The sequence below is a fragment of the Phodopus roborovskii genome, unplaced genomic scaffold, assembly GCF_943737965.1.
Source record: "Phodopus roborovskii unplaced genomic scaffold, PHOROB, whole genome shotgun sequence".
Taxonomy (NCBI): Eukaryota; Metazoa; Chordata; class Mammalia; order Rodentia; family Cricetidae; genus Phodopus; species Phodopus roborovskii.
In genome coordinates this window covers 1,642,972-1,665,004 of record NW_026126447.1, presented here as the reverse complement: position 1 = coordinate 1,665,004, position 22,033 = coordinate 1,642,972, and the positions used below count along the sequence as shown (strand labels likewise).

At 41.4% G+C, this 22,033-nt stretch overlaps 1 protein-coding gene across 1 annotated transcript in view; it reads right to left on the bottom strand.

Annotated features, from left to right (window-relative positions):
• The window catches only part of Pappa (pappalysin 1), a 231,288-nt gene that overhangs the window by 95,429 nt on the left and 113,826 nt on the right, over positions 1-22,033 (bottom strand). The window contains exon 9 of the mRNA XM_051188025.1: positions 16,587-16,678. Coding sequence (XP_051043982.1) covers positions 16,587-16,678 — 92 coding nt within the window. The remainder of the gene's footprint in view (positions 1-16,586; positions 16,679-22,033) is intronic.

Genomic DNA, 22,033 nt, shown 5'->3' with positions numbered 1-22,033 from the left:
ATGCCAAACCTGGCTTGAAGTTATTTCAACATATTATTCTACATAAAGACTTTAATGAAAGTTTTGAGTAAAGGTCTAGTACAAGCTCTGGAATACATTAAATTTAACAGTGCAACTCAGTAACTAACCTATAACAAGGTTCCTTGTGTTTCACCATATGTCATAAATATTGTTTTATTTTCCGCCTTTTGCAATTTTGAAAAGAAATAGAATATTTGGATACATATTGTACTGTAATTAAATAAAGAAATTTGGCATAATTAGAATTGAAGGTGCATTAGCATTACCTTGAATTTAGTATATATACTTAAACAGTCTGAGAAGATTGTAGCAAAGATAGTGTTTTGAATACAATGACAACACATCCAATAGGCCCAAATATTCAAAGCCTCAAATAATTTTCTATATAGGTCTCTTTGGGGCTCCAATTATATCTCATGATATAAAAGGGTGTGGACAATTCATACCATATGAATTAGTAGAGGCAATGAAATAGATGTGAGCACAGGAACAAATGATGTCTAAGACCCCCAAGACCTCTAAAATCAGCAACAGGAAATAACAAAATGAAAATTGGCTTAGGTAACCCAAGCTAGTAAATGGTGGGGGGGGGGGTGACCCTAAACCTTGACATGCAGAAGGTATGCAAAAATGGCCCAAAACAGATAACAAAAGATTGCATATGCTAAATAGATTCTAAATGGTTTGGATATGATCTTATCACCACATAAAAAGAAAGGAAGGGGGAGAAGAAGGAAGAAAGAGGGAAGAGGAGGAGGGAGAGAAGGAAGGAAGGAAGGAAGGAAGGAAGGAAGGAAGGAAGGAAGGAAAGAAGGGAGAGGAGTCTTATCTACTCTGACTGTGGACAGGTTCTTCTCTTTCTAAGCTTCGATCTTCCTTCTGCCTAGTAAACAAGTTAGGGCAAATAGCTTTATAATCTTCAAATATTTTACTCTAAAATTTACATGGACCTTGATTCTTTTAACCCCATCCATGCAAATGAAAATATATGCATGTCCATGTATCCTCCTCAATCCAACAAAACAAGGAAGCCATCATTCTATTAACAGCATCCTGGAGATTCCAGTTGAGGCTTTTGGATAAACTTATGTGTATCAGTAGGCCAAGGACTGTAGGATGAGTCAGGGTACCACAAGAAACCAAGCCAGTGATCATACTCTGGCAAAGCTGGTCATGACTAAGGTGACTGCAGTGTACTGGGTTCTTGGTAGGGTTTCCATGTTGTAGCCAGAGTATCAACATGAGTCCCTCCCATCCTGAGCCCTGATTGGTCTGGCTTGCCTCATAGACCATCCTCCTGCCATATGGTTCAGAAAAGTCCAAAAGAATGAGGCATTCAAGTCACAGTATCCTCCCTTTCCAATTTGGAAAAACACATTAAAGTGCTTTAAAAACCAAAAGCCAGGAAGCAGGCAAGATCACCCCTGGGTAAGTTTGCTCTGTCTTTTATGTGATTGGGTAGATAAATTTAGACTTTAGAATAGGATTTTACATCAATTAGAATCTGTATGCTTTTTAAAGTTGTGTTGTTTTACTGTATTTTGTTCTTAAAGAAGTGCGTGTGTGTGTTTGTGTGTGTGTGTATGTGTGTGTGTGTGTGTTTCTACTCTCTCAATAGAAAAGCAGAAAAAGACAAGAGTGGCTGAGAAGAAAAAAAAAAAAAAAAAAAAGAGTGGCTGAGAAGAAAGGGGAACATTGGGAACATTGGTCCTAAATCTAATGAGTTAACTGGAACATTTGGACAAAGAAATCAAAACCACGATCCTTTTTGATCAGAAACAATATGGGTCATCATGCTTTTTCATGTTCAAAAAAGCTTTCAAGAATCTGTGGTTGCTCTGGGGTCAGTTTCCAACAACTACAAGTTTGCCCAAATAAAAACAAGAGATTGCAGAAGGCATTTCTAGCTATCGATTCCAAAACACTGGCCAAGAGATGTTTGTCCCCTTTGGTTCTTGCTGGATCGATTCCAGGCCACAAGGAGCTGTAATATCATCGGAGAGTGGGATCAAGAATAAGCATCATGAACTAAGCAATCCTGATTCTAGTGTAAAGGTATCTAATCTGTAAAGGAGGGGGCTCAGAGGGGCCTGGGAAAAAGCTGCTCTCTTTCAAGCTTCAATGGGTCTGAAAATGTAATCAGCTGCTTCAGATCCTGAATTATATGCATCTGCTCTTTTCTGACAGACTTAATGACAATTGCCAGGTGTGATCTTGTCCCTAGATATTTCTGCAGTATTCTCACCACTGACAAGTTCCTATTCTCTGATTCAGGTAGACTGACACTGAGCTACTCCTTGAGGGAATCATGCCCACCCTCACACCTCACCTCCCTTCTTGAGCAGGGACTTCGTCTAATGTCCCAGGTGCTTTTCCTATGACTAGCCTCATTTATCTTTAATTCATAGATTAACCGGGCACATCTTCTGGAAACCCTATCTGTCATTCCTTCCCCCAAGAAGGCTAGTTGCCACCCCTTGCTATTCTTATAGCATCATCTACTTGTCCAATTAAAATCACATCTAGTCTATTTGCTAAGTAAATAAGTGGAAGGTTTTTTTAAGTGCCAGGCTCTTGCCTAAATGTTTTAAATACCTACAATTACCTAGCCTTATTAGATCTATTTTGTAGTTAGCTCTGTCATTATCTCAAAGGTAGAAGGAAACTAAGATTTGAAGAAACTAAGTCAGTAAGAGTTGCAAGGGTCAAGACTCTAATCCACTCAAAACTTTTTGAAATGGATGTGTGTACAGAGGAGGGTCTTATGTGATAGGAATGTCCTATGATTTTTATGTCACCTTAGGGCTCAGAAGTCAGAGGGAGCTGCAGGCACCTCTTTGGAATGGCTAGGAGCCTTCAGTTGCAGGACCTTATCCTTATCAGGAAACTTGTGAAATAATGACTAACTTTCCAGATGTTAGGAAAATGAAATGATAAGACAAACTGAAAGCACCCATCCCAACAATCTAACATATGTAAGGGATCGGTAACCTCGGTTTCCCTGAAGGAAACAACATCTACTACTTCGTGCTGCCCTTAAACTGCATAGGCTCAATGACTTAGGTTTGGCTAAACGTTTTAATTTTTTAAAAGAGGAATCAGAGTTTTTGTTGGCAAATGATTGAACATGCAGGGCCCAGCCTGCAGGCCCACAGTCCATTAGGAAATTTACGAGGCGAGATGGGGGCCTTCAGCTCAAGCACTCCCTTCAGACACGGTACTTACAAAGCCATCAATTTCCTTAACAAAGAGCATTGGCTTAAATGCCCCTTAAAGCAGGGCTATTTACAGAGTTACCCACTTCCTTTTGAATTCTCTGCCTAGGGGGTGGCATGCCTGCCTTCTTTCCAGCTACTAGTTAATTAGGTTTTCTACCCCAAAGGAAGCTAGCCTAGGATTGTGCTTGATATTCAAAAGCCTCTCCTTTTCGGGTTATCTGAGAGTCCTACAGGTAATCTAAATAGCTTTTCAATTCACTGAAAGTTCTCCAAAGTCTGGACTAGGTCAGCAATGGGGTGGGGGAATGAGAGGCATGTTAGCACCTGACTCCTTTTTACATGAAAATCAAGTAAGGGTAAAAGAGGCTTTCATGTGGATATTATAAAACCCTTTGCGGCTTCCTAAAATTAGTTTAGTAACAAACCCATTGTGTGGACAAGAAGACAACTTGTAGCCCCGCTGTCTTTTCACAGAACTAGAAACTGGACACAAGTATCACAGCTCCAGGGGCAGCTGACTGTTCCACTTTAGAAGAAGAAAGTCTCCATTCTAGCCACAGTCTGTTGGACTCTGAAGACTAGGAGAGTTCTACCACACCTCAATGCCTAAGAAATAAAGCTGTCTCTTAAGAAATATATCCTTCTTTAGTTCTTTAGTTTTTTTCTGCTTACTGAGCCCACAAATTATATGCCAGGTCCTGAACTAAATCCTAAGAAAACGGATTAATTAAAGCAGGTGTGTGCTCCTCAGGACTCAGTTTCTAGCGAGCGGAGGGGTGGGGGTGCTGTATGCAAATTATGATTGCACTGTGTTTTGTTCCAGGATGTCTGGTGCTACATGAATTTAGGAGAGGGACTACCAGCTCAGTGTTAGGCTAGCTTGAGAGGGACTCTCTTTAAGAGGCAGTACCTAGTCTCTATCTCTCCAGGGAGCAATGGGTGGTAGGGAGGACCTTGCCAGGAGAGAGGATGCTGTTTGACAACGAGATGTTAGAAAACAAACCAAACCAAGCCGCAAAACAGAAGGTACAAAGACAAATACGACACTATAGCATAATTTGCAAATGACTGTATCAGACTTAGAGGCTATGCTAACAAGGAATTTAGATTTTCTGATGAACCAGTCTGCCTCCATCTTGGGCTTGAAAGCCATCATCAAATAAGGAAAAATTATGTTCCTCCCTGATTAAGATTAAGTCAAAGATTGGGCTATTGTAACCTTAGCTACAAAATGGTTCTATGTCACCTGCTCTAAGAAACAGTATCCACTCCTTTGTTTCAGGAAGCCATTATGACCATCTTGCAACCTTACCTTTATTTCTAAGTGTTATTATGACTACTTCATTAAGACTACCTTGTTATGATCGCTGTGTTATGCTCTGCTCTGTAACCTATTTACCTACCAAATCCCCTCATTTGGAATCCCTTTAACCCTGAGCTATAAAAATCCTTATCTTGCCCATGTCCAATACTGACCTCACAAACCATGCTTTAGGGGGAAAACAGTGTACAAGGATTTAAAAGCTTGCTTTATTTGTATTAATTAGTTTGTCCATGATGATTTGGGTCCATCTTCTTTCCCCTTGGATCTTTGGGTTTACCATCTTCCTCAAAGGCAATGAAAAGCCACCATGTATACATTCCAGTGAAGAGGGGTAATAAGGTGTTTATTCTAGGAAAATTTCTCTCTCTTCCTATCACAGGACAGATTGGGGCTGAAGAAACAGAGGAATTAGGAACCTGTGGGAACTCTCTTGCCATACTTTAGACAGGCACTGCAAGGAGCCTTGGGTAAACAATGATAGTTCAGGATATGGGGAGAGATTGATGCCGGAGGAAATACACATTTGCAAAATAAAGTTGGAATGGTAATTGTTGGAATATAGATAAAGAGAAAGGTGGTGAGAACGTGGGTGTTTCCAGCAATTCCTTTTTTTTTTTTAAATGTTTAATGAGTTGATGAGAAAGCTGGCAAAGTACAACATGTGATGAGTATATAAATGACTCTCAAATCCGGGGAGAGAAACTAGATATGTGATCTGCTGGAAAAGTGAAAGGCCCAAGGCTAGGCAGTAAGTTCGGTGGTAGAGAGCGTGCCTGAAATATGCAAGGGAGAGAAAGGAGTATGGAGAGCACAGTTGGGCATGAGACATATTAGATGAATCTTCAGTTTTGAAAAGATGACTCTGGTAGAGAGATAAAAGGGAGAACTGATCCCACTGTGGATTTTAGAAAGAAATCTGCCAAAATGAACAAAGAAGTAAGGAAAATGGGAAGAGAATAGTACTCTTAAGAAGCACCCAGAGGTGTTTTTTTTTTCACCCCAGAAAAAGCTAGCCAAGTGTAGGTAGAATAATACTTAGCACATTTTGTTTAATCATGATGATAGAACCCCCTTCATGACCTCCGTGTATGATGAATGATTCTCAAACTTGTTTGCTGTCTTCCAGGGAGAAGGTATTCTCTACTTGTGAGTAAGAACATCAGCATTTTAATAGCCATAATAATCATTGTTTATTGATCAATTTCTGGCTCATACAATGGCAACATGCTATGCAGGCGTCACGGCACAGGACTGGCATGGTGAGCATTGCTCAATACATGAGCATTGCACACATTCATTAAATGCATGAAAAGACAGATCATAGCAACCCTCTGAGGTAGGGAATGATGCTCCTTATTTCTCACATAGGAAAAGATACTCAGGGACATGAGACTGGAAGAAGAGGAGGCTCCCATGCTTCAGGTCCCAGCAGTCAGTTATCCTGTCTGTTGATAAGTTCTCTTGGCAAAAGAGATCAGAGACAAACAAACCGCAAGAAAAGCTGGGAATTTAAGTAGTTCGCACAATGTTTCTACAGTAATGAGGCTAAACACAAGTTATGTGCGCGGTTTTGGACTGCTGAATGGAGGGATGACTCCTGCCAGGATGCTCACATCCCTGCCAATGGCAGTTGATAGTTTAATTTAAACTTATGGATAATTTGGGCCGGCTTTCTGACTGGTGTTGAAAGTTAAAATCACTCTGATTTCTCATCAGGTCAGCTTGCCAAAAGTACTTTGTTGGCCCCTGAAGAACATCCCACTCAGGGAGGTTGATGTCTTAAAATACTGCTTCATCCTGCTGAGCTTCTGCCTATAAACAAAGCTCACTACAGGGTCAAAATATCCTGACCCAGGCCTCTTGTGGCACCCTGCAGTAAGCTTTATCAGGACTAGTCTATTTGCTCTCCCTACAGAAGGACTCTGCCTCATTTTGGACATTGAAACTCCACTGTGCAGCTCTTGTCATCTGAACCTCACTGCCTAGGAATGTTTCCTAGACTCCGGGTCCAACCAGGAATTTTCCTGGACTCTGGGGCGTCGTTCCCATCCAACCCACCATACTGTCATTGATGGAGCTCTGCTGTGAGAGTCCATTTGTAGCATAGAAAATTTGACATGTAACAGGTGCTTCAGAGAAAATCCTTATGTGAGATCCTCAGGGTCACGCTGAGCTGTAGTTTGCCACCTGAGGGAACATAGAGGGTAACCCGGACTGGAGGTTACCCTCACAGTTGCAATTGCTAACATAGGGCATTTCATCTTTCTGTCCAGCAACTTAAAATAAAAGTTTTATTATGAATATAGTATTCTGCCTTCATGTGTCTGCATGCCAGAAGAGGCCATCGAATCTTGTTATAGATGGTGTGGTTGCTGGGAATTGAACACTGGAAGAGTAGCCAGTGTTCTTAACCTCTGAGCCATCTCTCCAGCTCCCAAAAGTAAAAGCTTTAATGATTATTATAATTTCAGGCTTGTTTTATGCTAATTTCTCTTCGACCCTTAACCAGTGACAACCTAGGGAAAGTGGCCTTTCAGTTGCTTCCTAGGTAGTGTTTCTTAAAGAGACCTAGGGCTCTCGTTGTGTGACACCTATACCTCTTCCTGCATTGTTTACCCTTCTCATTACCTTTTTGTGGTTAGAACCTTCAGCTCCCCAGAGTACACATTTTATTAGATAAACCTAAAGATAAAAATGTAACATAAAATAAGTAGCTCACATTGGAGGAGACTCAGGAGCCACACTTTCAAACCTAGAATTCCTTACTTACTGGTGAGTGAAAATCTTGAGTAAGTAACCGAACACCTCTGTGTCTTGATTTCTTTTCACTTGTAACCTATATGATGTTCAAAGCATCGTGTTAATTTAAAAGAACTTAATAAAGAAAATAATAGAGCTAGTTTAATTAACATAATTGCCTTAAGAACCCATTCTGTTTTGAGTATTGCTAGGGTGGGGTGAAAATGACAGACCCTATCTGAAGGTCTGACATTTGCATGGGAGGCATCTGGGCATGCTTAATTTTTCAGTGGAACAGATTTGAGTTCAAATCTCAACTTTTCCACTTAAGACCACCTACTTCCAACTAGTTTGCCTCCTTAAGTCTCTATAAAGTGGAAGCATGGCCTCCATTGTCCATGGCCCTGTGAGGATCAGGGAGGGAGGGTCAGTAGAATATGTGGCAGCCAGCCTAGCTCACGGAGTGACACTTGGGAAAGTTTGTTCCTCTGGTGGTCATTTCTCAACTCCATAAATATTTACTGAGCTGCAAGATGGAGACATACAAGTGCGTATTTGCTCATGGGTGAAGGACATAGATGTGTAAGCAGAAATGTGTAGCACCAAATTTGTGGATGGGTAAGAATGGGTGAGAGGATCTTTCTCCCTCTCCCTTTCTCCCTCTGCCTTATTCTCCTTTTATTTATCTCTCTCTGTGTCTCTCACTCTGTCTCTATCTCTCTCCTCCCTTCCCCATCTACCTAAATCTCTCATCTCCCTCTCTCTCTCTCCCTCTCTTTCTGTCACTGTAACCATTGCTAGTTTTACACCTACTTTTACACCTACTATCCATCCATTTGCCTTCACAGCAGCATCTTCAGTACAATGACAGAGAGTATGTGACTTTGTAGCCACATAGGGCTTCCATTAGAAACACTATAGCCCTCCTCTGTATCCGCAGTATATTAACAAAGGGGCCTAGATGTGTTGCAATGGGACTTTCTTTGCCAAAATTTGCAATGGGCCGGCTTTGGCCATAGGTAATGGTTTGCTGATCCCAGTTGGTGCAAGTGTGCAGGGGACTACTGTGAGCAGCACAGAGTACACATACTGGACACCTTCTCTTCCCTTCAGACTGTAAGTAACCACAGTCCCCACAGGCCTTGGAGAACCTCTGCCTGCAAGGCTAGGTCCTCAGCCTTCTCTGTAATCCATCATGCTGACCTTCCATTTGCAATACAAAAACTCCCTTGCCTTGACCACCCAATAATCTGGGCTCCTAGTAGTCCTGACTGCTGCCCTCTAATCTGTCCACTTTTCACCTTCCAGTCTCCTTGATGCCAGGTTTTGCAGGAGCCCTTGTTGTCCCCTCCATGTGAGACACTACTTAGCTTATTTTCCCTAACCATCAAGTGACTTTTTTGAAATCACTGTCAGGGGCATTTTCTAGCTCTCCCTGCCCTTCCTTACTGCTGTTGCTTCCTTGAAACAAGCACAGACCTTGGCAAACAGAAGGTACAATCAATGGGAAATGATAGAGGAAAGGTGAGATCCAGTAGCCAGCTTGTACCACCATCAGCCTGGGCCTGTGTGCCTATGTTGGAGCAAGCAGCTGCCCTTTTCTACACAGTGAAGTTTGCCTTGACTGTCCATTAGTCATTTTATTTTAAGCACATTCCTTTTGTCTCCAAAAAAAGAAAAGGAGGATACAATTAGGACTATATTCTTCACTTGCTTAATATTTCAATTTCCCCCAGGGCACTTACTTCAAGTGGAGATCACAGCTCATGTATATTAAATATCTATGCCAATTCAATATGGACTCTGAGCAACAGAAGGGAGCCACAGCCCAGCAGCTCTATAGGCTTCTTCCCTCTTCAAGCTTACCTAAGCTGTAAGTGTGCAGATGTACTTCAAGGCAGATGGATTTCTGGTCACTTTCAGTACCATAAGGAAGTCCTTGTTCTTAACTGTCCAGATTTACCTGCCAGGACTCTGGCTGCCCTTCAAAAGCACACATCAAAGTCTGCTCTCAATTCCATATATTTAAGAAAGCTTCAAGTGGGTTCCCTGATCCTGACCCCTTCCTGAGAGTCAGAAAGCTGACCCAGGGCTAAGGGCTAGAATTCCTCCCTGCTGCTATCAGAGGCCTCCTGTTTCTTTTCACTACAGCTCTGTCTCTTTGTGGGGCAGGCCTCCCTGGTTTGCAAAAGGGCTGGTGGGCCTTGGTCTGTGGCAGACAGACAGGTTTGATCCTAAGGAATAGTGACTTGAGAACTTTGAATGTATTCCTTAGACCTCCCAGTCGAGGACTCAGATCTTTGGTCCTACCCACACGTCAGCCTTCCGCCCCATTGCCTCCTTTTTCTGCCCTTTTGTACCCTCAGTGACCCCTTTTGACCTTCATGGTGAAAGGAATTCCTTTCTCTTTCCAGAGCTCTTCTTTTAAAATTGCACAGTTTTAAAACAATAACAATCCAGGGTTTTAATTCTAGTAGTTAGACTCCAAAGACCAGGGCTCATCTAACTCATCCTCCTCGTGTGATGCTGTGTATGGGAAGGCCTAATTGGTGCCTGCAAGGGGTACTAACCACAGTGATGTAGGGTCAGGATTCAAAGATCTGGCTCAGAACCAGTCCTGCCTTAGATGCACTATCTGCTCCTGAACCTGTCCAGAAGAGGGAAGGAGAAGTCCAGGAGATGTCCTGAATCATCTTCAATACTCTGGACAGTTATGGCCTTGATAATGATGTCTGTTTCCCAGAAGAGGAAACTCAGCCTCAGAAGCAGGAGGGAGGTGTCCATGGTGACCCAGATAGAAACCACAGACTCCAAGCTCCCCATGCAGCCACTGATTGAGTGCTAATTTCTCCCCATGTTAGATATTAGAAAGCAATGAGGCTGATGTAAATGGAGGCTTGGGAAACTAAGGTCCCATCACACCATCCCTGAAGTAGTGGACTTTATGAAGAGAGATTTTGTTTGTTTGATTTGGGTTTTTTGGTGGTTGTAAACATGTTATGGCAAAGACACAAGAAAGACGTGTGTGCTCACTTTCCTTCCTTCTGGGACCCTAGTTTCTTGCTCATTCAAGACTTTATCTTGGTTTTGGACACAATCTTTGTTCTCTGACCTTCCTTTTGAGATGAGTTTGAACAGTTCACTCAAGCTTGACTCAATGTTCTATTTTCTAGATAGTAAGCAAGATGTGTATTAGTACTCCGGAAGGTTGAGCAGTATCATATTCTTCAGAGAGTTTCTTAGCATAATACCATTGGAGTTAAGCACCTAACAATTGAAACCCTGTCTATCCATTGCAAATCCACATCTCCTGGTTCTAGTTGTACAAACTTGGACAGTGTACATAATATTGCAGATTCACAGTTTTATCCTCTACCAAACTGGGTAGTGACTTTAGCTATGCTTTATAGTTATTGAGATCATTGATACAACTTCTGAATTAATTGTGTTGGTACAAAATATTGAACACTCACATCACACTACTGGTGTCACCAGTTTAACTGCTGAACACAAACACATTCTTTTCTACTTGCATGCCTTGGGGAATCGAACTCATGGCAAACTAGACCCCTCTCTCAGATCAGTAAGTATATTTGGTTTTGACAACGACTCTAAGAATTGGCAAATATAACTAACATATTCTACTGATGAAAAAAAATGGAGGCTCAAGTTTAAAGTGTCTGCATCAGGATTTCACCCAGATGCAAAATAGGTGACTAGGATGCTACATGTTGCTGTGCTCGTGTTGAGCATATCCCACTCCATCAGAACCATCACTACACCCTTCATATATCTCATTTTTTCTTTATAAAGGCCTGTCTTTAAGCCAAGGAAAACATTGTTTTAAAAAAGTCTGTTAGGGGAAAGTTACTATATTTTTTTATAGAGGGAAATGAAAGTGAACCTAGGCAACCAGGAAAGTATGATTTTTGAGTCTTAAATTTATTTTTTTAAGGTGAGAGGTGGATTGGCCCATTACGGTTACACATTGTTAGAGAGAAAAATAATAAGCAATGCAGCTCCCAGCAGAGCCCATTGCTTTGTCTCCTTCCTTGCTAGCCTAAGATACTGTTTTCTTTTTTAGTCACTGTTGTTCTAAACTCTCCTCGGAATATCCACCAAGGAGACACAACGATTCATCTTCTTGTTTTCCTTTCTCGCCTTGGCTCAGTGAGACCAGGACAGTCTGACTGAGGGGCCACAGGCTAGGTGACCCCCTGCCCTCCCAGCAACTGGTGGCAAGGCAGATTGATCTTCAGCCCCCTACCCTTTATCTACCTCACAGGGAGGGAGGGCTCTGAGCTATAGGGAGTGCTAATTGAGTTACTGGCCCTGGCTCTAACATGGGTGGAGATGCCCTGTCAGGGATGAGAGACAAAGTGATACAGAAAACTGCGGGGGGAGAGGAGCTGGGAAGAAGAGAGAAAGAAACATAGTGGGAGGGCCCACGATCTTGGAAGATAGGATGTGGGGGGTCTCTGTGGCTTTGTTTTTTTCTTGACAATGTATCAGCATCAAGCAAAGTTTGAACCCCCTCAAGCCTTAAAATAGCTACTAGACAAACTAGGATTGCTCAGTATAGGTAGATATTGAAAACATAAGGAACCTTTCACAAAGGGAAAAACTGAGGTTCCAAGGTGCTGGACTGCACAGAGTCCACCGCTAAGCTGGGACCTGGACTGAACTATCCAGGACTACCCTGAAGCACGCAGGGTGGGAGATGAAGACACCCAGAGTTGCATCTCCTGGAAGGGCTTAAGTGTCCTCTCTGAAGGTAACATGTTTCCAGCTTTGCCTCAAGATATATGACTAAGTGCAATCCCTTTGGGAGATCCTGCACATTTTTGTCTGACTAATTTGACCATTACCTCCCCTCCTTCAGCTTTTATCAGCAGCCTGTCTGTAGTTTATGACTCAGTGCCTTACAGAGGAATCCCCATTGCTGCTGAACAATGCCTCCAGCCAGCGCCTGCTGGGGGAGTTATCACTTCACTGATAGCATGGTTTTGAAAGGAAACCCCAGGCCTGGTGTGTGTTATAGTTCTAAAAGGCGGAAAGAGGACAAGATAATTTCCACGTTGCAAAGGGGATGTAGTCGGCATTTCTCAAGAGGTCTTGTGGGCAGTATTTGTTTTAATAAGAAACTTATTATGTGCTGGGGGACTAGGATACTGGGGGTGGGAAAGTGGGAAAGGGAAGTCATGAGAGTGTTGCACAATAAAACACTGGCACCTTGGGAATACTTCCGGATGTGTGGGCTTCTGAAAAGTGAAGGGGAATGCCCCTGTAAATCTGTCACCCACCCTCACACTGCTGTTACTGGCCCAGGGAAAACAGCCCTACTAAATGGTCTGTGATGACAAGGGTGGCAAAGAAAGGCAGCAGAGGGGGAGGAGGACAAGGAGCAGAAGAAGAATGATGACAAGAACTGAGAGAAGGACAGGAGGTGATGGAAGAGGGAAAATCAGAAATGAAGAGTGGAAGGAAGGAAGGAAGGATGGAAGGAAAGAAGGAAGGAAAGAAATCCTTTACAAGGGCAGAGTTCCAGAGCAGAAAAAGCAGGGTCCTTTCTTCATCCTGGAGATAGGACCATACATAGGACCACACCTCTGTGACATTGGTTCAGTCGAGACAACATGAAAAATCTCATATCTCACATCTGGATTAAGAGCCACACATAGACTTATATTATATAAAATAGCATAATATAGGACTACCCCAACCAGTACTGTGATGCTCCCATAAAAGACTACTGTTGCTGATAAGTCTTCCACAATACCCCACCTCCCCATATTCACAGGAGAGAGGATCGCCTCTTCAAGAAATGCTACTAAACTTCCTCCTGTCTTAGGAGGACATTTTTTTTTCTGTTAAGATTTTAAGGTATAATCAACAGAAATCAACTTTGTTTAGCTTAGGAAAAATAAACAAGGTATTTGAAATATCCAATGACTGATGCAGGGCTTTCTTAGAGGGCTGGGGATTAGGAATTGCATGCCCTAAAAGCCAATTTCAGGCAGAAGGTCTGGCCCTGGGACTAGCCTTGGGAAGAACTAATACATCTGTTCCTATGTCTCCTGAGCTGTGATGCTAGATGCTGTCTCTAGTACTTTGAATAAAATCATTTCCTACATCCTCATCAAAATGAATTCCCTAGTAGCTTTTGAATCCAAGTTGTGGATTCATTGTCTGTTGGGGTAGAAGGTAAATTTAGGCTGTGAGGCCCACCTGCAGTTGCCTAGTGACTTAGGAAAGAGGCTTAGATATTTAACTATTTCAATGAGGATTTGGCTTTACCTCATTGGGAAAATGATTCTGATTCCTCAAATCAGAGGACACTGATGGATATCTGCCACAGACGTTTTCTGGATGAGAATACCCAGGCTGAGTCAGCATTGTATATCCAAGCTGTGGTGTGAATCCAAGTCATTTTCATGGAGGCCTATTTTTTTGGCCACTATTCTTGACACACACAATGATAAGAAGAATGTCCACTTCAGCAAAGCCTTCCTCAACACTCCAGTCTCACATCTCTGAGTCATTAAAGCTATTGGGCCCACGCACACACATTCACACACACTCACAGGTACATGGATTTCCTTGTTTATACTCAGGCTATTTTTCTTAAAAGAAAGTTTTGTAGACTCAAGCTTTGGAGTTTGTTTTGGAACACAGTCCCTAGGATCTGGTATCTTAGGACGTGTTCCATTCTGCCTGGAATGCCAGCATTTCTGTTAAATGTCCATCATGGATTCCTCAATGACCCATCAGGGTGCAGCTGATGTCTTTACTCTAGCACAGACAATACTCAATATACAAGAGAAAGACTTCCTTTGACACCATCTATGTATTCCATTCCATTAAATTATTACATGGATTGCTTCATAATAATAAAGCCCCCATTAGCCTCCAAAACTCTTTAACTAAGAACTGAGGAGTGAACACTTGTATAAGCAAGATACCACAGTAAGCACATAGTCAGACTCTGGTTTTAAGTATAGCATAACCCTGTATGTTTATGTTCTACACCAAGCCTTCCTTTTTTGTTCTGTGAAAGTGATCCATAAAAAAAAAAAATGATCCAGAGAATTATAGTTTACAAATTTGCCTGATAGATAAAAGACGGTCATCAAATATTACCCACAACAGAACACTTAGCACCTAGTCAAGAATAAGTTTGTAAGGTGGACTCAGGAGGAATCGGGTCTCATCTTCTTGACAATACCCTTTTCTTCATTTTATTTTTCGTAACAAAGGTCAGAGAGCCTATTTTAAAACTTCTAGTCCTGAACATTTAGTCAAAGGAGAAGGAAAAGTGAAGCCCAGTCAGTCAAGGTAAGCAGGTTCTAGACTCACCACTTGGTGCTATTCCTAGAAGGGTCTCTTAATCCTACCACTCTATATTTAAAATTCAGTTCATTTTCTGATAAGTGTTAACTACCATCCTAATTTCCACTTACTCTCTGTACCAGACTCTGTCAACCAAAATAATCAAATACCTCTGATGCACAGACCAGCAAGTGAAAATTTTTGTAGCCAAAGGGACAGATAGTAATTTGAGTTCTCTGGGGCATAGAATCTTTCTTTCACTCACTCAACTCTGATGTGCCCTGGAAGCTTCAGACAAATGAACAATGAGAGTGGATGTGGTTCCTCAAATGTGATTACTAGTTCTAGTCTGTGGACTGAAAACATCTTTCCAGTCATCGTGTATTGCTTAATAGTTCTAAAGCACAGTTCAGGAATGTTGAGCCCAAGCATCTATTTTAGGGGGGTCCATGCTGAACATGGACCCCCACCACAACCTACTTTCTTCCAAGCAGTTCTAAAGTAACATACTACATTCACATAAGTAAAATCGGTGAGTATTTTTCGGTATAGACTGGGGTCAGTGATGGTTGGTCAAGGCCAAAGTTGGTTCAAGCAAAGTTTACAATTATGAAGAATTCAGCCACACACACTGGAGCCCATACAGTAGAAGGACAGATTCTCAGAGATCTGGGAGAAAGTCTTCTGCAATTAAAAAAAAAGAATGAGGCAAAAGTTCTGCCTAGAAATGGTCAAGCCTTAGTCTGTCTTCCTTTTTACCAAACACATTCATTTGCATGGAATATTCATTGTGTTGCTCAGCTCCTACTTGGTATAGGAGATGCACAGTAGGTGTGCCAGCCATAAATGTGCTCAGAATGGAATTCACAGTAAAGGACGCTGATGCCTTTCTTTCACCCTCAGAGATCTCAGTCTACTAGGAGAAAGACTGTCTAAGCCCAGCACTTTAATGCACTGCAGATGCAATGATGCGATGACATCTCTTTCCCCACAGTCCTCCTGGAAAAGTGCCTTTCAGTGAGAAATCTTCCCACCACGGTTTCCATCCCCTCTGTAGCTGCCCAGTCCCTTTTCAGATAGTGCACCTCTGTCCTTTGTACTTGCAAATGAATTGTGATTAGTTTTCACCTCCAGCCCAAGGGATTAGCCAGAGGACCTTTGATCTTCAGGTATCGATTTGCATCTTAAAGGAAGCATGATCTCATCTGGGCCAGCTCAAAATTCCATCCCTTCCCCCACCCCCTGTCTGTTTACCAGCCCTGGGGCTGGACAGGGCCTCCCAAGTGGGGTTGAAACAACAAGATAGGCCAGACTCCTTGAGAAGGCAGAGGAAAACTCATTTCCCACCGGATTTGGTAAAGGTGGGAAAAGGAGGTTTGCTTTCTAAGCACGGACTGTTCTGTTATTTGTCCTATGCTGCAGATCCCAGAGACTGTGCAGCTTGAATCTGAAGCAAAGGCCCAGGCATCAGGTAGATCCCCAGATGGATGGAGGGTGTATGGAATAGGGTGAGCAGAGACTTGAGAGTCGCGCACACAATCAAGATTAAGTCAAACCTCCTTCAAGCCTCTGCCAAGTCAGTGAAATTCAGAAATCATTTTGTAATCGCCTAAACTTCTGATTTTCCCCACCTCTAAAGAATAAAAGACTTACACATGATATGCTATAACAATAGCCATCTTGGGACAGTTTGTGTGAAGGAAATCAATGCTGTCTGTAAGGCAAAGGATAGTAAAAAATGTCACCTGTCATCATCATCTTCTATAAGGACATGACTTCTTGAGGACATGAGGTCTTACTTTGTTTTTCCACTTCTGTGTTTCTCAGTGCTTATGACAGTGTGTGTCCCATAGGATATCTGATAAATGTACACTAAAATGACTGCATTTTATTTTGTCATAATTATTATTATAATTGGACAACCAGCCAAGGCCAAAGATAAGGCAAAGACTCACCAATGCAGTTGAAGGAAACTTCTTGTTGGCAGAAAAGGGAGCAGCCATCACCATTGACCTTATTCCTGTCATCACATTCTTCTCCTTGGCTTCTGCACAATGGATATAAAAGGGGAATATCTCAGGTCAGTTTCAGAACTGAGGCTGAAAACATAAAGATTCTCACAGGGATCATGGAGCTTCTGTGAGATCTTGTGCAACTCTCTCTCCCTGACAGTCTGGTTCCTAGTCAAAATGAAATAAACAGAAGGCATAGATTTGGAAAACATGATTACATTAGTCTCAGTTGTGTTTTTACGACAAAGGACAATTATGCTTCAAACCTGGCCATCACGTTGACATACCTTTTTTTTTTTTTTAACACGTCTATATGTATATGCTTGTGTGTGTGTGTGTGTTTTGTGTACCTGCATGCATACACATGTGCATAAGAGTACCTGTATATGCATGCATACACGTGTGCAGGTTTGTATGCACATGGATGCATATGTATGTGGAAGTATGTGGATGTCCTTGGGTGTGTTGTTGCTGTCAGGAACATTGTCCAGTCTAGTTGTGATGCACAGCCTCTGATTGGCCTGGAGTTTACTAATTAGACTAGGTTTACTGACCAGCAACCCAGGGATCCAACTGTTTCCACCTGTCTTTTTAAAGTGGGTTCTGGGGATCAAACTCAGGCCCTCATGCTAGCAAGGCAAGCACTTCAGCGCTGAGTGATAATCTTACTTCTTTGTTCTTTCTTTGTTTCTGTGGTGCTGGGCATCAAAATCTCTCCCAGCCTTACCTATGTACTCCCTGTCCAAGGCGAACATTTTATCTCCTGAGACATCTCTCCAACCCTTACCCTTTTAAATTTCAAGTCCTTTAAACTGATAAGACAATGGATAGTAAGAAACTGAGGAATAAAATAACAAATGACAGGCATTATTCCTGACATGTCTAATAATAATAACAATAACAACAAAAGACACCTCCCTGCTGTCCACAGTATTCTTTTAAATTATAAAGGGTGGGAATGCTCAAGGTCCTCCAATCTTCCCCCCTCCTTGTGCTGACACTTTCCTTTCCCCCTCATTATACCAAAAGACTCGGTCTTACATTTTACTTACATCCCCAGGCTTAGTCATCTTTAACTACAAAGTTCTACTCTATGGTTGAGTATGTTTTGTTTCTTGTTGTCCAGAAACCTTGAGAACTATTCTTGCAATTATGTCCACCACCTAATGATGATTTTGCAGAGGTAGAAGAGGTTAGAAAATGAACATTGTCTCCACAGTCTGCCCTCCCCCTCCCCTCCAACTAGGCTTTGGCAAGGAGAAAAAAAGAGCAAGATCTGGGAAACTTGATAGATTGTTGCTTTCTGGAAAGTTACCATCCTTTTAGAAACAACAACAACAACAAAAACCCTTAAGCTTAGAACTATATGTTCCAAAAGTAACCATCTGATCTGTATAAGTCCCTTGGCCTGTCTAGCTTATCTTTAACACGCTTAAATCTATTAAAAGCAAATGTAACTGGGATATTTCACTCTTCAGTCACAGTAGTCAAGTACTCAGTTGTGGCCTATGGCTAGTGTCTACTATGTTGGACAGCACAGAACAAATACCCATCACCCCATAAATATTTATTGTATGGTAGTCCTATAGATGCCCAACCTCATTTTCTCACGTGTTACAATGGAAATAATTATGCCTTCTTCTTCCAGTTGGGTACAAAAATGAAGCATGATTTAAGTGGTCTAGCATGCGGGGTAGCACCTAGCATGCTAGAAGAGTCAGTTTCAATTCCTTCCTTTCCTTGGGAGGTCTCTCTAAAGTGTGTGGCAGCTGTCCCTCCCTCCTCTCAGACCAGCTGGGAATTGTCACAGCATGGAACAGGTCTCAGACTTTTCCTTTTACCAGGGCAATTAACACCAGGCAATGTTTGTTGTCTTTAGGAGGTGTCAGTATAGGATAATAGGGCCTAGCAATCAATCCTTGCTATGACCTAGGACACTGTACTGATCTTGAAGGAGCCACCCAAGTTCTCTCCTGTCTCAAAAACCATGAGCTACAAGGTTTGTCATTCTAGCTGTTCAGCATTCTCTGCCAGTGAATCTCACAGGCTTGATATCACCAGTGACCTTCAGCTTCTTAGCTTTTCCATGGGTTATGTAGGAGACACCATCCCCCTAAATCTGGACTGCTTCCCTAAGCCATGAACAGTATTTGCAACTTAACTTCCATCACCACCCAAACAGTACATTCTATTGGTTTAAGCAAAACATTAGGGTCACCACAAATATCTTTGGGGCAGAATGGGTCTATCATTAGATATAGCAGTTCTGAGAAACCTTTGACCTCTTAGGCTAGAGTGGGTAGGCATCATTCTCTGTGTTCACAGACATCTTGCTTCATCTATCACAGAACTGACTATCTTTGCTTAATACTGGAATTCCTGTAGTAGGCTGACAGGCCAAAGGAGGAGACAGACACTTCATTATCCTAGCAGCATAGTGCCCACAATGCTTGGGAAGAAGGAGATGGCATGTAGTTACTCCTCTCCTGACTAATTTTGTAGCCTCCTCTTCTGATATTAAAATGAAGAGATGAATTCAGATGAGAATCAGGTCCTTAATACAAATATTGGTTCTACTTTTTAATAGGTGTGAATGCTTGAGAAAAGTACTTTAATCTTTTTGTGTGTTATTTTACTATAAAGTATGACAACAGGCCCAATCACACATGGCGGTAGAGAGTACTCAAGTATGTAATAATGTAATATAGGGTCTCCTTGGTGAATGTTCACACACAGCGTTACTATCATAGTATCCATCCAGTCTTTTCATTGCCACACTATGTATGAACTTGGGAGAATCTATTGCTATAGACCATTCACAACAGAGTGCTTACCCCTTAAGGGTCTGTGTGAGTGTTCCATCTGTCATTTTATTTTTTTAAAAAAATAAATTCATACATTTAGCATGTGAGTGCATGTGTGCAGAGGTGTTTTTGTGAAGATTAGAGGACAACTTGGGGAAATGCATGTTCTGCTTCCACCTTATGGGTTCTGGGGAAGCTTGGCAGAGCAGCTTTCCCTGATGAGCCATACTACCCACCCTTTTCTACCCCCTAGCTAAGCTCTAGCTAAACTTGAGGTACCTTCTTCCTTTCTTGTTAGGACATTTGCAAATTGGATTCATGTTTCTGCACAGTGTGTATGAGTAGCTACTCCATTTTACTAAAAGTAACCTAAATATTTGATATCTATGCGAGGTTCTGATTCTACGTAAAAAAAAATTAAAAACAAGTATTAAATTCTGAATGATGTTTTAAATTAATGTTGATGATGTTACATTTAGGCCACTAAAGTCTTATGTTGTTTTTAGTATTCTGCAAATATAACTGTATGTATCTACAATATAGATAGACTGAGCTATAAATTAAGGCTCAAAATCTGGATACACTCTTTGTGATTGTGATGGTTTGGATATGAATGGACCCCATAGGCTCATATATGGATGCTCATTGTACTACTTGAGTGAGATTAGAAGGTGTGGCCTTCTTGGAGGACATAGATCACTGGGGATGGGCTTTGGGTTTCAAATGCTCCAGTCAGGCCCAGTGTCTCTTTCTCTTCTTGCTGTGTGTGGGTCCAGATGTAGAATTCTTAGCTACTACTCCAGCATCATTTCTTCCTGCATGCTGCCGTGCTTCCTGCAGTGATGACCATGGACTAAATCTGTGAACTGGAAGCCAGCCCCAATGCAGTTTTCCTTTATAAGAGTTGCCATGGTCATGGTGTCTCTTCAAAGCAACAGAAACCCTAAGACAGGGATGGATAAGAAAATTCAAATATACAATTATGGGTTCCTAGGAATGACTGTAGTGTTTTGTGGACACTCTAGATGGACTATTCAACAACAGGACACTTCCTGGTGGCTTTGGGACCAGTTCAATGTTCCATCAGGCACAGACTTATCAAAAAGCTTGGAGCTGACATCTCAGTGTAGGTGAGACTCATAACTGGCCCTTCTTTCCCTGTTTTGTTGCTCCAGGAGTGTCTCCATGTTCCGGTATTGGATTTTTAAATACATGCAGTCCATCATAGGTTTAACCCTCAGACATGTGTCAGCTTTCATAGTTTATAGTTACAAATTCTCAGCAACCAGTTGATTTGTGCCATAATTCAAGATTTAAAAGTTCTTATATCTTCAACATTACTATTGATAATTCTGTTTTGAAATGATATATTGTACAGGGCATAAATATACCTCCCTGATATGTATGTTTCAGTAAACCACTGGAAATTATTCAAGTAATTACTGGCTTTATCCATGTCTTATTTGAGTATCACTTATTTTAAAATGAGCAAATTAATACTTTCAAGAATATCAGAGAAAAATTCGGATTCTCTTCCTCTCTTAAATATTACAAATTGATAGCAAATTCTTATGCATCAGATAACTTGATTTAATCATGAAAACATAGCTCCTTAAACATTTATTATTATTATTACTATTATTATGCATTAGTGGGATTGGTTCTCTCCTGCCTTTGTATATGTTCTGGGGCTCAAAGACTTATTTGGCAATTACCTCTATCTGCTGAACTATGTTGTTAGTGCTGAAAACACAACTCTTACATGGGTCTTTATTTCAGAAAAGCAAAACTGCTTCCTAATGTAAACTATATTTTGCCCAGGGAATACAAAGTTGGAATATTTTATTTAGATAATGAGTCAAGTGTTTTGTTTAAATAAACAGAATCGTTGATATATTTTTTTTTAAAGATGGGGCCAGACTGGCCTCAAACTTTTTGAAAGTCAGAAGATGACCTTGAGTTTCTGATCTCTACCCCTTCAGTACAGGTATGTGCCACCATGCTAGATTTATACATATCTAACTCAGGGCTTTGAGTGTGTTAGGCAAGAACTATACCAATAAAGCCAGGTTCTCAGTCCTGAATATGTCATTTTTAAGTTTTCAAATAGCAAATTATTACCTTTTCATGAGTTGCTTACATACTTCATTGTAGGGCAGGGGACTCTTATGAACACTATTATCCTTTTGTATGGTCAACAGAAAAGATGGAATTAATTGGGCTTCACCTGATCATATTATGACATGTATTTCTTTCAGTGCCAAATCATAATCAGAAAGCATATTGCTGTGGCTGGAGAAATAGCTCAATGGCTAATAGCACTTCCTACTCTGACAGAGGACTCAGGTTCAGGTCTTCATACCCACATCAGATAGCTCACAACTGTCTCTAGTTTCAAATGATCCATCACTCTTCTAGACTCTTTGCAGGCACCAGGCCTGTATTTGTTGGACACACACATGGACACACACATACAATAGAAACAAATCTTTAAAAGTGACAGGGTATTGCCATCAAATACCTATGTCTTTGCCAGTGGATTTTTGAATATAAACTGCTTTTAACTTCACAAGTACAAATATAGTC